Source organism: Ceratotherium simum, chromosome 5, assembly GCF_057802395.1.
Source record: "Ceratotherium simum simum isolate JZ-2026a chromosome 5, ASM5780239v1, whole genome shotgun sequence".
Classification (NCBI taxonomy): domain Eukaryota; kingdom Metazoa; phylum Chordata; class Mammalia; order Perissodactyla; family Rhinocerotidae; genus Ceratotherium; species Ceratotherium simum.
In genome coordinates, this window is record NC_141904.1 from 48,022,012 (window position 1) to 48,037,775 (window position 15,764).

Below are 15,764 nucleotides of genomic sequence, written 5' to 3' on the forward strand. Positions count from 1 at the left end.
CCCGTGATGCCCATGAGCCCTCCCAGCAGTCTTTGTCCTTTCTTCCTATCTTCATCATCTGAAGCATATAGCACAGTCCTGCATACATAGCAGATGTTTGAGAAACACTTGGTGAATGTCATTGACTTGTCCACTTAGCCAGTCTTTAAAAGATCACACCATACATGGTCAGAGCTCTTCCCACAAATATTGGGTGAGCACCTGCTCTGTGCTCAGCACCATGCTAGGTCCCCCGGACACATCAGCACATAGAGAAGGTACATGGCTCTGCCCTTTGAAGCTTATGTCGTAGTGATATTCTACCCAGACCTTATGTTTGCTTAGCCCTGTATATTCTATAGAGCCTTTTTACATATTCATCTTAGTTGGTTCCATGGCAACCCTGTGACGTAGTTATTATTATTTCCAGTTTACAGATGAGAAAGCTAAGGTCCAGTAAGATTAAATGATTAACCCAAGGTCATGCAGCAGTGGGTGCCACAACTGAAACTCCTACTCAAGTCTTCTTGGGTTGTCCAAACCTGTGCTACAACTTGCCTCATCAAAGTCTCCAAGGAGCTCTATAGAATAATTAGGTTATCCCCTAGTCATCATTGTTCCTGCACAGGGAAATTTCCATTTCATTTTTCACTCTGCTTCCCCGTGGGTCAAAGCAATGCTTAGTCAAGAGTTATCTCCCCTTTCCAAAAGAATGAGCCATGCCAAAGGAACGCAGAACCCCTGAAATAGCTGCTGAACATCAGCAGTGTTCATCTCAAGGATTTCTCAACTGAGTGTTCAGCGTGTGATCTCAATCATAGAAAAGAAGAACTGCACCAAAGTCAATATCTTTCTGAAAACTTGCAAAACCTGAGAAGCTAGCCTGTTTAAAACAGGAAGCTGTGTAGTTTCCTACCTTACTAATGTCTCTGATCAGATGGTATCTCCGTTCCCTGAGTGGCGAGACCTAAGCTATCACTGGACGCATAAAGGACTTTGCTAAATTAGCAGGTACCTCTTGTCTTCTTTTTGTTCTCATCAGTGCAAAAACTTATTAAATGCAACAGAAGTTGTTTATTTAGAAGATATTTCCAGGGTAGACTGTCAGGTTTCTAGGAAAAAGGAGATGAAGTGAGGGGTCCGGGCAGGTGGAAGCAATACCTTGAGTTGAGGAGGCAGAGGAGAGGGAGGTCCACCACAATTTAGTAGGTAGAACGAGGCCAGTGGGAGAGAATATTGCAAAATATATTCATTTTATTCTTGCTTTCCTCCATTTTCCCTTTCTTTTTCCTACCCGTATGATGATGAGCTTGCCTCTTCCACTCATCCGAGCTTGGCCTTTGATACCTCTTCAGCCAATATGCCCGATTGTGCCCAGGTTGCCTTCTCTACGCTTTCATAAATTCTCAACTATTGAGAATAGGACCACTGCAAAAGGGTTACACTTAGTAGCTTTGTGTTTATTGATATTGACTTGTAAGAAACAGCCAGTGAAAATATAATTTACACACGTGTGTACATACATTTATATATTACATTTGTATACATACGTATATATTTCAAGTCGTCATTGAAACTCCCCTCTCTGTCAGGCTGTTAGGTGAATCAGTTGATCGATTGCTTTGGTGTCTTTTTGTCTGGATCTACAAGGCTGACTGCTAGCTTTCCCTGGACCTGTATTAGAGGGTAGGGATAGAAAGTCTTCCTAATCTTCTGGGAACCTTGGATTGCTTGGGGATGGAAGCTGACTGTTGTTTGAGAAGTGTTTTGAGGCAGGGCGATGGGAATACGGGGTCTTTGGCACATGGAAGCGATAGGAGTTCGAGCACATCTGCAGCTCTTTTCAGAAGGTGGGGATGATTACATTGAATCGTGCAGGCTGAGTTATTTCTTCTGGGGGAAGCATGACTCAATAAGAAAAAAGCAGATTTGCCCAGCAGAATAAAATGGGTAAAGGGCACAAACAGATAATTCACAGAAAAGGAAACAGGAATGACTAATAATTAAGTTAAAAAAAACCCACATCAGTAATTAAAGAAATATTAGTTACAACAATAATGAGATCGCTTTTGCCCATATAATTGGCCAAGTAATTTTTTTCTTTTAGATCTTCTCTGTGTTAATGAATGCTTGCTGAGACTGGCACCATCGCCTACTAGTGCCAAGAGTAAATACATTGTTATGCACTTTCTGGAAGCAATTTGGCAAAATGCTTCAAGAGCCTTAGAAATATGATTACTGGTAGAGATTGTGCTTTGGGAAATCTATAACTAATACACAGGAAATAAAAAAAAATACAGAGAAAGATGTTTGTTGCAGCATTATTTATAAAAGTGCAAATTGGGAACAACTTAATCACACAACAATAAGACAATGATTAAATAACCATGAATATACAATGTGTTGGAGTCACTACAAATTATATTTCCAAATAATTTTTAACTATATGGAACTAGGTGCAGGATATAAAATTTTAAATATCAGGATACAAAATCATATACAAGTGTGATATCAATTATAATAAACATGGTACCTGGAAAAGAGGCAGGAGTTCTCTCTCCAAGGTGCAGGTGGAGGTAGAAGGACCAGGGGCTGGAAGCTGAGCCCTCTGGTCACACTGAACACCCTCAGCCATGTTATTTTGACTGCATAGGCATACTTTCCTTATGAAAACATATTCTTCATGATCTCTTTCAACTGAATAACGTCAGCTTATATACAATTACTAAAAATCAGCTACACTTGAAACACCTGCTATTGAAATATAAAGAGCAAATCTAATCTTTGGACAAGGAAGTTGGTAAAAATATCCAAAATCACTTGGCAGGTGGATGAAACCAAGTCACTTAAAATGAATTGACCACACCCCAGGAATGGAGTGTAACTTTTGCTCTAGTAACTAATAATAATGATTAGCAGCTGTGGAAGTCCATGTGCTGCCCTAACCCACAAATGCTGGAATATGTCCGCAGCTGGAAAGAAGATTGTATTTATTCATGATTTCAGCCTTGGGAGGTTCTTGTGTATTTCCAGGGAGGGAGCTTACTGGCCCATGAGGCAGCCCATTCTGTTCTTGCACAACTTGGTTCTCAGCAAGTTCTTCCCCATGTGTGACTGAATGTAGTTTCCTCCAGTGCTGTCCAATTTCTGTTCTCTTGAGAGTATACTCCCTCTTCCACAGGAAAAGCTATCACATCATAGACTTTTCTACCTCAAAGGGACCTAAAACGTTGCCTAATCCAATCCTTTAATAAAAAAGATTTAAAGAACCAAAGATGTACAAATAATGACCAAAAAAAAAGGAACTAAAATAAATCTGAAGACTTTCATTTTTCATACAAAACATTCATAGTTCTGCCCACTACAGCAGATGTTTTTGGACCTTTATCGTCCTAGCCTGTTCTGTACTCCAGGCTGATACTAACCCTCTTAAAATGTGGTACCTGAGACAGAACATAATATAGTCTGAACAGTGAAAAACAGAGTTATAATTATTCTGCTCCATCCTCCTATCCATCTGAGAAGAGTGTATGAAGCAGCTGTGACTCGTCAGGCAGGACACTGGGCACTGGTTCTGCACTGTCTAACGTGGTGACTACTTCCCACTTGCAACTGAGGATTTCTTCGTTCTACCCCTACAATTCCCCTTCTCTTCTCAACTAAGCTTAAGGAGGTTGGAGAGTATGTAGCTCAGAGACAGAAAACAGCTTCATAAAATTTAGGAGGGACTTCGTGTCATCTAGTCCAGGAGTTGTGAACCGAGGCTGCACAGGGGAATCACTGGGGGAGATGTAAGAATCACCAAGGACTGGGTCCCGCCTCCAGAGATTCTGATTTAGTTGTTCAGGGGAGCGGCCTGGCTTTGGGAATTCAAAAGCTCTCCAATGAGTTCCATGTGCCGCCAGGCTGAGAACCATCGGTCCAGTCAACCTTCCTCTCACTGTGGAGATCCCCTCCCGCAATGTCCCTGACAGGCAGCCACCCAGCCTCTGCTTGGATTCCTCATCACACCTTGCTCAGGGCGTCACAAGGCACCCATTTAATTTTCGATAATCCTGCTCAAGCTCTTTCTTATGTTGTGGTTGAATTTGCCTCTTGGAACTCCCTCCTGCTGGTTCTGGGGGATGCCACTGGGAGTCAAACATGATTCTGATTCTCATCTACGCAGCCAGTATCTTGCTCTCTCTCCTCCCCCAAGTATCTCTTGTCCGGGGTGAATACCTCAGCCTCCTTCAAAGTATCTTTAATGGGTGAGGTTTCCTCTCGACTGTGTTTCACTTGGGCAATGTTCACATTAAATGTCTTGCCTGCGACCTAGCGCAGTGCTTTGGATATAGTCTCAGACGCTTTAAAATCCCATCACATGCTAATCTGTAATTCTAGTTGACCATAAATTAGCATGCGATGGAGTTTTTAAAAAAACTTCTTGCATGTAAACTTAGATTAGATTAATAGAAGTGTTGTATGCAGATTATGGGAAGTGATCATTTCACAGCATCCTAAATTGGCCAAAATTAGGTGCCCAGGAGAACTCTCCCTGATTCCTGATTGTTTTTAACTTGCCTGGAATTCAATCATCTACCTGTCTATCTATCTACTACCTACCTGTCATCTTTGTGAAAGATAATCCAATACCTGATGTCTCTCCGTTGGACATGTCAGTAAGTAAGTGGATTAATATAATCCTGGGTTCCCGTTAGATTATTTAATTTGGTTGCAATCCAAACTCATTTGTAGAAATTCAAACTCCTCATTTACTATAACTAAAGATTCTAATGAAGGCTGAAATGTCTTGTTAAAACAAATTTTTGGATACCAATCCTTTGGTAGGTTTTTCTATATAACTGTGGGTAGTAGGCTACAGACGGGTTGTTTGTGGAAAGATGAGAATATCTCTTTAGGCAGAAGAGACACTTCCTCCTCTAAAGTCGCATTATACTATCTTAGACAGGATCTAAAAAATTTTTGGAAAGTCCTGAAAACTTGCAAAATAAGGAAGGTCAATGGGTGGAGGGAGGGGAAGAATAACTAACATATATTTGCCTGGCTCAGTGTTCTAGATGTTCTCACATGTGTTAGTTCATGTGGTCCTCATGTCACTCCCTCCTCCTTGCAACACTTTCCTCGCTTGGTGTCTGGAGCACCAGCTCTCCTGGCTTTTCTCCCACCACACTGTCCACTCCTTCTCGGTCTCTCTTGCTGTGTCCTCCTTGTTGCTCTGACCTCTGATTTTTGGCATACCTGAGGACACAGTCCTCACTAGCTATACTTTCTTCTCAGGTGCTCTTATCCAACGTCATGACTTTAAATACTATCTATGTGATGACAAGTGTCAACTTTATATCATCAGCCAAGAGTTCTCCCCGGGAACTTATATCCAACTGCCTGCTGGTCGTCTCCACTTGGATGGCATAGGGGCCTCTCAGACTTGACCTGCCCCAAACCAGGCTTATTTTTCCCCAGCCTTCTTCGTCTCAGCTCATGGCAACTCCATCCTTCCAGTTGTTCAAAACTCTTGGAGTCACCCTTGACTATTTCTCACCTACATCCTCTCTCTCAACAAATTCTGTGGTGCTGCTTCTGCATTTATACAGGATCCATCCACTTCTCACCCTTTCTACTCCTACTACCATGTCCAGTCCAGTGTCATATCTTGCCTGGATTATCATATTAGCTTTTTTACTTGTCCCTTGTTTCCAGCTTTGCTTCCATAGTCTATTCTCCACATAGCAGCCAGAACAATCCTTATAAAACATAAGTTGAATCATGTCATGCTTTTAATGGAAACACTCCAATGGGCCCCAATGCATTCAGAGAAAAGCTCAAGTTCTTCAGTGGCTGCATGGCTACACTGAACCCCTGCCCACGCCTACCCCATATGTCTGAAAACTTCTCCTAATACCCCTCACTCATGTTCTGGCTACTCTGGCCTTCTTGCTCTTCTAAGAACATGTCTGGGCACTCTCCCATCTTAGGATATTTGCACTTGCTGTTTCTCTGCCTGGAACTCTCATCCCTCAGATACCTGTCCAACTCATTCCCTCACTTCTCTCAAGTCTTTTCTCAAATGTCACTTCAGTGGGCTCCTTATTGACCCCCTCCAAATTAAAATTGCACCTCTCCAACTCCACCCTACTCCCTTTCCCCCTTTCCTCTTTTATCTTTCTCCATAGCTCTCATGACAATCTGAGACACTGTAGTTTTTATTTATTATCTGTGTCCCCAACTCCATGAACCTCCATTAAGTCAAGAAGTTTGGTCTATTCTGTTCACTGACATACCTGTGTCCCTGGACCAGTGACTGCCTGTCATAGGTGCTAATAAGTAATTGTTGAATGATTGACTGAAGAATCCCATAAGGCAGTAGCTCTTCTCATCACCATGTTACACGTAAGGATTCTGAGGCAGAGAGGTTAAGCTACTTGCTCTAGGTGACACAGTCATTTCTTCAGACCTAGGAACTCAATTATTATTATCCTACACTGAGGAGGACCAGGAATACACAAGAAATAAAAGTCTTATGGCTACAGATTCTCTGGCACCAGATACCAATGAAGCCAAAAATTACCTAGGGCCTTGGGAATGTGACATGATCTTAACAGCAGTCCTGCAGGAATGATCACCACTGGGAGTCACCTGTGGACAGGGCTCTGCCAGATGGGCAGATAGATTCAGGGTGGTAAGCAGTGACTTCATAACTGCTCTCTTCTCTATACTCATTGGATGACTTATCAAGTTCACCTTAGAGGCTGATCCCCTCAAAAAGACTAAGCACTTAATTAAACACACACACGCACACACATACACCCCAGATTAGTGATTTTACTAATCTGGGATATCATTTATCATGTGGTCTTCTATCGGTCATGCCTGGTTTTAACCAAATTCTCATTACTGTCAAGGATCAGCACTCTTCATTATTAGACATAGCAATTTTCCACTTTAGCAAAGTTTTAGAATAAAATGGATTTTAAATTAATAGTGTCTTTGTTCACTCATCTGACAAGGATTTGTTGACATTTACTTCTAAAAACATTCAGAAAAGTTTGAGAAATATTGCAAATGAGTAGCTCAGAGTATCTCTGGCTTTGACTGTCACAGATGGATCACATGCCATGGCATTGTTATTATTGGGGATCATGACTTCTACATACAGTAGACGTCCACAGCAAGGAAATTGTGCTGAAATTGAGAAACGTGTTTGCCGTCACACCAAAGGTTCCCTTCCAGTGGTCTGATGCTGACAGGCAAGTGAGGATGTGGAGAATGCCTAGGTTTCTTTGAGTCTGGAACACCTGGGTTCAAGTTCCAACTTAGCCATTTGCTCTCTGTGTGAACATAAATTTTGGAATTACTCTGAGCTCAGTTTTTTTCAGCCATAAAATCAGAATAATAAAAATATCTACCTCACACTGCCATTGTGATAAGTAAATCATGTGAAATAAGTTTCTAGAGAGGAATATCAAACAGGCAACTACTCAAAAAAATATTAATTTTCTTACCCTTTAAAGACAAGAAGTATTCAGAAACCTTCCTCTTTTTATTTTTTCAGGCTTACGTCCAATGATTTTGAATTGCCATCTGTTCTTGAAGATTCTTAATCAAATTCTTAAGAGCTTTTATCAAAACTAGACTGTCTTAAAGAACAATGAAGGGCCTATTAGTTAGTATGTTCCTTGGGGCCTTTGAAAAGTTGGGTGGGGGTCCCATTAAAATCAGGAACCAGACAAACATACTGACACCATGGCTATTTAACATCTTGGTGGCAGTTCCAGCCAAAGCAATAAGGTAAGAAAAACAAATGAGGAATACAAGAAATGAGGTTATAATCTTATCACTGTTTCACAGATAATATTATTATCTATCTAGAAGTCCTAAATGAACTTACTTTTAAAAAACAGTAAGGTGATCAGCTTAAAAAATATAAAATAATTTTCTTTCCTACATCCCAATAATTGGTCAGCAAATTTATTAGGGACAAATATCTCGTTCACAGTAACCTCAGAAAATATGAAGGTAGATAAAAACAATAAGAAATGTGCAAGACCAGTAACTAAAAGAACTATAGTAAGTAGAGTAAGTAAACATATCAAGTTCCCAGATATGAAAACTTGATATTGTAAAGTTATCAATTCTTCCTAAGTTTATTTACAAATGTAATATAATTCTACTCAAAATTATATTTTTATAAGTAATTGACCGAGTGACCCTAAAGTTTATCTAATACAACAAATGGCTCTAATAAGTAAGACATATGTGAAAATGAATAGTGAAAGGGAGTTGCATAATCAGATAGTCTATATAAACAATCTAATAAATCTACAGTAATTAAAAGGGTGTTTCTGGCACAGAAATAAGAGATCAATGGAGTGGAATGTAAAGTACACAAACAGAATCAGGAATATTAAAGAATACATGACAAAGGTGATGTCTCAAGTCCGAGGAGGACAGGGTGGTTATTCACCATATGGTGTTTTTAAATTGGTCAACCATTTAAAGAGAAGTAAACTAGAAATGCACTTCATGCCATATGTCAAACTACATTAAAAATGGATTCGAGATTTATATGTATAAAAACCTGAACCACAAAGATTTAAAAAATATATGAACATTTATGTAATCTTGGATATGGAGGTCCTTACTAAATGGAACCCTAAGGCAATAATAATGTAGGCTTTGAAGCCAAAGCACACAGGATCAAGTCTCAGCTCTGTCGTGCACTAACAAGAATAGCCTCAGGCAAGTGACTGAGCCTTGCCAAGCCTCTGTTTGCTCATCTATAAAATGTGGATATAAAAATCTACCTTGCAAAGTTGTGATAACAAGCAATATATAAAGTGCCTGGCCTAAGGAAGACACAATTACTATTGACTCTGATCTCACATTGATTATGTATAAAGAATGTCAACCTCCTGAACTCAGAGACCATTTTCTTCCCAGTATTTTTTCCCTTCCCAGGTGGTTGTTGATAATAAGGAAAGAATGCATCACACAAAGAAAGTTTTTGACCATATCATGCATTATTTGATTCATGCTGAAAAATGAATCTTTCTTCTATTCAGAGGCACCGTGTGTGCTGTTGCTCAAGACCAAGGAGTTAAAGTCACAGTGCACTGGTTTTATTTGGAGTGTCTTTGGAGTTTAACAAGCCTCTCTGAGTTGATATTCATTAGGAGGGGATCTGGCTTGCATTTGGGGAGGTGTTGAGGGTGCAGGGAAATGATCTCCACTTCTTCAAAGACAAGGAGGTGTGAATTATTGTAAACTCATGGAAGTGCCCTTCTGATGTTCACTCAGGCATATCTAAGCACAGTGCCCCGCCACATAGGCTGAAAGTCTGGGCCCAGCAAGAGAAGAGCAGGGGCCTTGTATTTATCCTCCAACTTCAGAATTTGCCAAAAACACTAAGAATCGTGGAGTAGGAAGAAGAGAAAATGTGGGTGTGACAGTGTCACACACTGGATAATTTGGAGGCATCCTGGGAGCTGACATCCACGTGTCCACATGGAGGTGCATGGCATGGTCATCTGAAGGGCCTCCTCAGTCTTCTCGTGGAGGCTGGCTGAGCCTCCGCCAGCTCAGGTCTCAAGACCCTAAGAGAAATCTCCCCTCCCCCAGTCTCATGTTTGTACGTCAGCCCCACCCAAGACTGAAGAGGAGAACCAAGCTACCAACATTTCTAAACTTCAAAACAAAATTCAAATGATCTGCCTAGCGTGGCCTCCACTTCAAGTTTCTTAGATTTCAGTTTGTGGTTTCAAGTTCTGAGGAGTAAACCCTTCAACTTGTAATTTGCCTAGGTTTCCAAGCCAATTACCTTTAGAAAATGTTTGCCAACTCTTCAGTAGTCCCTGCTTAAAAGCACTTGCTTCCAATTACCGTTTAATTGATAAGGGAATATAGAAAAATTTTAAATTTGACAACCTTAAAAATTATAATCCTCTTCCCTGCCACAACTATTTTAATTATTTGCTTATTGCCTTATATATGTACATATAGTTTCTTGTGGTTGCAATCTTAATTTACACACTTTACATTCTCTTCATTTTTCATAAACATTTGCCTGCGATTCTACTGGTCTCCAAAACTAGTTTTACTGACTACATAATAATATATTGTGCAAGTAGACTACAGTTTATTCAAAATATCTTTCATGTGTCAAACATTTAGACTGTTCCCACATTTCTTTGTTTCTTTCTATTACGAAAATGATGCCACAACGAACATCTTTGTGCACAATTCTGTTTTGGTTTGGTCAACTTTTTCCCCTTAGGGTAAATTCCTAGGAGTAGAACTACTGAATCAAAGACATGTGTATCTTGATGGTTCTTGTTATACATATAATTTCCAAAAATTATTGAACCAAGTTACATTGCATCAGCAATAAGTGCTCCAGGTTCTCTGCAACCTCATCAGCATTGTGTCATTACTTAAAAAAAATTTTTTTTGAGAATTAAAATGGCATTCCAAACTTAAATGTATTTTTTAAAGAAAGGCTCCAATTCTAGATGTTTATTCTCAACTCAACCTTGCAAGACTCTTAAAATTTAAACTTGGTGAACCTAAAACTATGCTTGTTAACGTGGAGAGGTATGCATTACATATTACATAGTAAAAATGGAGGTTGCATTTAGTTGAACCTGACCAGATAAGAATGGGGGAAGGGGGGTCTTCTCCTTTTGACTCCAGAAATTGTGAGAAAAGAGACAATGGTCATGGAAAGCAGTCACACCTGTGGGTTTCTATCTCCCCATTCAGTCTTTGACCAGAATTCGGGGATGTGGAGGGCTGTTTGATAAACTGGGGGGACCCCCATAAGATGTCTCTCTGCAAAGCACCTCCTTACCCACTGGGGTGGCCAGTGCAGTTGAGTTGGTGGTCAGGCAGAAAAAAGATCTTGTTTGCACTCTTGGGTGTCCTTGGTTTGTACATGGCGTGGGCATAGAGTCAAGGAGGAGCATGTCTGCCTGGGTGCCTGCCAGTTCAGGAGAAGGTGCACAGCCTGGGCCGGGAATCTGGTGGAGATGTGGCAGTAACAGAGGGTTCTTCATTCCAGCCAGAGCTGAGGGAACACTCTGTCATCTGGGAGAGGTCACTATGCCCAAGGAAAACTGAGAATGAGTGGATCACGAGGACATTACCTACAAACCATTGAGGCAGATGCCAGCAAAGGGCTCAGGGTTGGGACTAGGTCACCCCACCTCAGCAGACACCAGCCGCATAAATCAAAGACCAACAGGAGACCAGGGCACCCCCTCCGTACTCTGCTCGTGCCTTGAGTCATGCTGGCCTCATTCCCATATCTCCACTGCCATCTTAGAGAAGACCAATGAGAGAAGAAAAGAAACTGAAATTATAAACTGGCAACATAAAGAGGATGAATGAAACCGAAAGTCATCATTCAAATCAATGGATCAGGCTAAGTTTAAACCACTTCGGACTAAAATTTGTGAATCCTTTTTCCTGCTACCCAGTAGGTGGGAAGTTGGTAACAGAGATCCAAATAGTCTTGAAGACTAGAGAAACTTCATTTCCATTTCACAGCTGAGTTGTGCTATGAGTAATTTTAGTGAACCGGCTAAAGTAGTATAACCTCATTTTTTGATAAAACTTGTACCCATGTATGCATATCTGCGTAGAGAAATGTTAATAGCGGTAAACTCCATGGTGAGATTTGGGATGGTTTTTACTTTCCTTTATTTTTGGTGTTGATGGTTTGTTTACTATTACCATCTCATTTTTCCAAAATGCAAAAAGCCATTTTTAAAAGCCTAATTCAAATTTCTTCCCTATTTCAGACCTAAATATTCGTTTTGATTAGGGCTGTATAAACAGACAAAAACCATATCAGTTTTCATATCTCTGACCTCATGTAACTAGTAATCGATGACTTGGCTTCTGACTCTAGAGAAACCACATGCTTCGCTGCGCTTTGCACTCTAGAGCCTCCAAAAGATTCTACCATTTTATCATACTGATAATGTTGGTTTTATGGAAGTGACACGTGAGTTAAAGACATGACTCTCAAGTTGAACAAAATTTTAGTGAATTTTTTTTAAAAGTTTGACTTGTTTTTAGATCAGTCTGGGGAAAAGGAAAGAAAATATGAATAATTTAGCCTAAAAGAAGAGGCCACTATACTTTTGCTTTAGACACTAAAGTTTAGAGGGACACTCTCTGTGATTTTAAATGCATAACAGACAAAATGATAGGTATTTTTTCTCAGCTGCTGTGGATTATGCCAATAGGAGTAAGAATGCTGATAAGATCATACAAATTGGTTATTTCTCAGTTCCATTTTACAGCTCAAAAGCCTCCATACGTCATCAGTGGGTGGCGTACCAGGACAGAGCCATGAAAATAGATCAAGTTCTAGCCAAGAGACCCTACTTTTTTCCTAATTTCATATGAAATGGCTTCTCATTGTCTTTCTTTCATTTCTGCTTCCTACCAATTTTACAGCTTTTTTGAGTTTAAAATATGACCTCAAGTACACTCTCTCATTGGATCCTCACCACAACCTTGAGTGCATCATGATCCTTATTTTGGAGATGAGTAAATAAGGCTCAGAGTTAAGGGCTTGCCCAAGTCCTACAGCTGGTCAGAGGAACCGGTTGGAATGGTTCCTGTATATCCCATCTCTACTCTCACTTTGACTACACAGAACCCTCACAGTGGCTGACTTCTGGGGGCTCAGTATTCTATTAAGAAGCAAAGACGATTCCTTGCCATTGGCTTCAATTATTGCTTTTCTAAGACTTACCTTGAAAAATGCCCGTTGACTTATATATTCATATTCTCACACTTGTCCCTTCCTCACAGAAAGGAGAAACTCAGTGGGACTCCAACCGAGGAAGCAGTGCTGGGATTAACTGCCCTTCATGGGACTCCTCCCTTGTCTGTTTTTCCTTGTTCTCCAATAAGTCTGTAATCTTAAGAAAAGCAGGCACTGGCCCTAGGGATCCTGGTCTAAAAACTGCCAAATCTAATAAGAAATGCCAATGGCCTATCCCTTCTGTTCAGCGCCTTTATGAAAGAGAAACTCTAAGGGGTTTGCTATTGGCACATGACATTTATCTCAGCATTCTCAGGAGCAGGAAAAGGGAAATAACCTAGGTTAATGCTGCTTATAGTTGTAATTGTTACAATAGTTAATAATAATTACAATAGCTAAATCTTCAACAGTTAGACTTAAAAATCACTGCATTTGATTTGTAGTGATGAGATAATTGGAAATAGATACTGAAGACCTAGCCCAAACTTTTGTACTTACTTGTTAGAGGATTTGGGGTAAATTACTAAATTTCCTCAAGCTTCAATTTCCCCATTAGCTGTGATGAACAGCACATTGTTACTGAGCCACAGAGAGGAGTAGCTATTTGTAATAATAATAACCACCATTATTAGTATAAGCATTTGGTTTTTAAATAGGTAGGATGATTTTGAACATCATATATAAACTGTAAAACATAGAATGCAAAATGCCTTAAAATATACAGTAATAGTAATTATTATAATATTATTATTATTATCCAGCCTGTTTGTTTCTGTTTTGCATTTCTTCCTTCAAATGCATTAAGAAGTCAACATCCCCATTCTTCACCACCATCCCCAACATTTCTGTTTCTTTTCCCATCATAGGTCATGTTGACTTTCAAAACTTCAGATCTTTCATTCCTGACACCTCCCCCATAGCATCTCTGATATACCTTTTGAAATACATGTTGAAGAACCTTTAAGTGTATAGGCTGTTTATCACACATGGTTTTGTTGGGTAAATGAATGAATCAACTAGTGTGGTTCACAAAGTTTGATCATGCCTAATTATGTGGTTGTTTTTTTCTTCTTCTCTCACAGGGCCAAGAAAAATGTCGACCTCTTTAGATGGGACGGAGAGTGTGGATGAGGCTTTCGGAACCACACCTTATGACTATGATTGGTCAGTGCCATGTGAAAAAATCAACATCAAGGAGCTGGCAGCCCAGTTCCTGCCCCCACTGTATGCTCTGGTGTTTGTGATTGGTCTGCTGGGCAATCTGGTGGTGGTGGTGATCCTCACGAAATACAAGAGGCTCCGGATTATGACCAACATCTACCTGCTCAATTTGGCAATTTCTGACTTGCTCTTTCTATTCACTCTGCCATTCTGGATTCACTATGTCAGGTGGAATGAGTGGGTTTTTGGCCACTGCATGTGTAAGTTCCTCGTATGGCTTTATTACACGGGCTTGTACAGTGAGATCTTTTTCATCATCCTGCTGACGATAGACCGGTATCTGGCCATCGTCCACGCTGTGTTTGCCCTTCGAGCCCGGACTGTCACTTTTGGCCTCATAACCAGTGTCCTGACCTGGGTCCTGGCGGGGCTAGCAGCCCTCCCTGAGTTTATCTTCCATGGGGCCCTAGAGGATTTTGGACAGTACATCTGCCTTCCTTCTTACCCAGAAAATGAAGAAGATACCTGGAAACGTTTTCATGTTCTGAGAATGAATATCTTGGGTCTCGCTCTGCCTCTGCTTGTAATGGCTGTCTGCTACTCAGGAATCATTAAAACATTGCTGAGATGCCCCAGTAAAAAAAAGTACAAGGCCATACGGCTCATTTTTGTCATCATGGTGGTCTTTTTCATTTTCTGGGCACCTTACAACCTGGTTATCCTTATCTCCACTTTTCAAACGGTCTTCTTTGAGACCAGCTGTGAACGGAGCAAACAGCTGGACATGGCCCTGCTGGTGACAGAGGTGATGGCCTATACGCACTGCTGCGTCAACCCGGTGATCTACGCCTTTGTTGGCGAGAGGTTCCAGAAGCACCTCCGCCACTTTTTCCACATGCACGTGGCCATCTACCTGGGCAAATACATCCCATTCCTTTCTAGCGAGAAACTGGAAAGAACCAGTTCTGTATCCCCATCAACAGGGGAGCAGGAACTCTCTGCTGTATTTTAGATCAGATGCAGAAAATTGCCTAAAGAAGATGCACTGGGAAGTTGAAGCAAATACGTTGTCAATCACATTGACCTCTACGCCAGTCCTTTGAACTTCCAGTGCAACGCTGAAGCTCTTGAAGACATTAAAATATATACTCAAGGATGGCAGTATATTTATGCACCCCAAAGTCATTACCAGAGGTCAACGGCTGGGCAGCTTACTTATCATCAACCCTTAAAAGCAGAGCTTTGCTTGATTCAATGAAGAGTTATATATGTTTTAATGAAACTGAATGTTAGATAGTTACTATATGCAGCTACAGGCAGCTAAAACTTTTTATATTTTAAAACTTAACTTTAGCCAGCTATTGATATAAATGAAACATCTTTCACAAAATACAATAAATCAGCTACATTCTTAATGTACTGTGACTAGCTCTTTCCTTTCTTGATGAAAAGGCTTTTTTTTTTTTAGTTTATGGATTTATAGTTTCAAGTAACATAACAGCATGTCACACATGTTCTGAATATTATTGATAGTGAGTTGATTTCCTAGTTACACTGAATGACCAAATTTCCCATGAGCGACTCAATAGAAGAATAGCAATTTGGTATTTTAGAGAATAGAGAATAAAGGCCTTGCTCATAGAAACTTCTCAGAGCCCTGAAATGTGTGGACACTATCCTCTTAAACACCAGTCCTACTGCTCATCCAACAACTGTGTGTTAGGTGATACAGACAGAATGCACAAACATTACTTTAAATTAAGTGAAGGATGCAAAAATGTGTAAGACAAACGCAATCCTTGCCCCCATGATACCTTCCGTCTAGTAGTGGGTGTAAGACAGAAACAAC

General features: G+C 40.4%; 1 protein-coding gene across 1 annotated transcript; it reads left to right on the forward strand.

Moving 5' to 3' along the window:
* The first annotated feature begins 795 nt into the window (after nucleotides 1–795).
* Nucleotides 796–15,330, forward strand: LOC101403008 (C-C chemokine receptor type 3). The gene is made up of 2 exons (XM_014791341.2): nucleotides 796–990; nucleotides 13,837–15,330. Exon 2 carries the CDS (start codon nucleotides 13,848–13,850, stop codon nucleotides 14,925–14,927), a length of 1,080 nt encoding a protein of 359 aa, XP_014646827.1. The 5' UTR covers nucleotides 796–990; nucleotides 13,837–13,847; the 3' UTR covers nucleotides 14,928–15,330.
* Nucleotides 15,331–15,764: the final 434 nt, after the last annotated feature.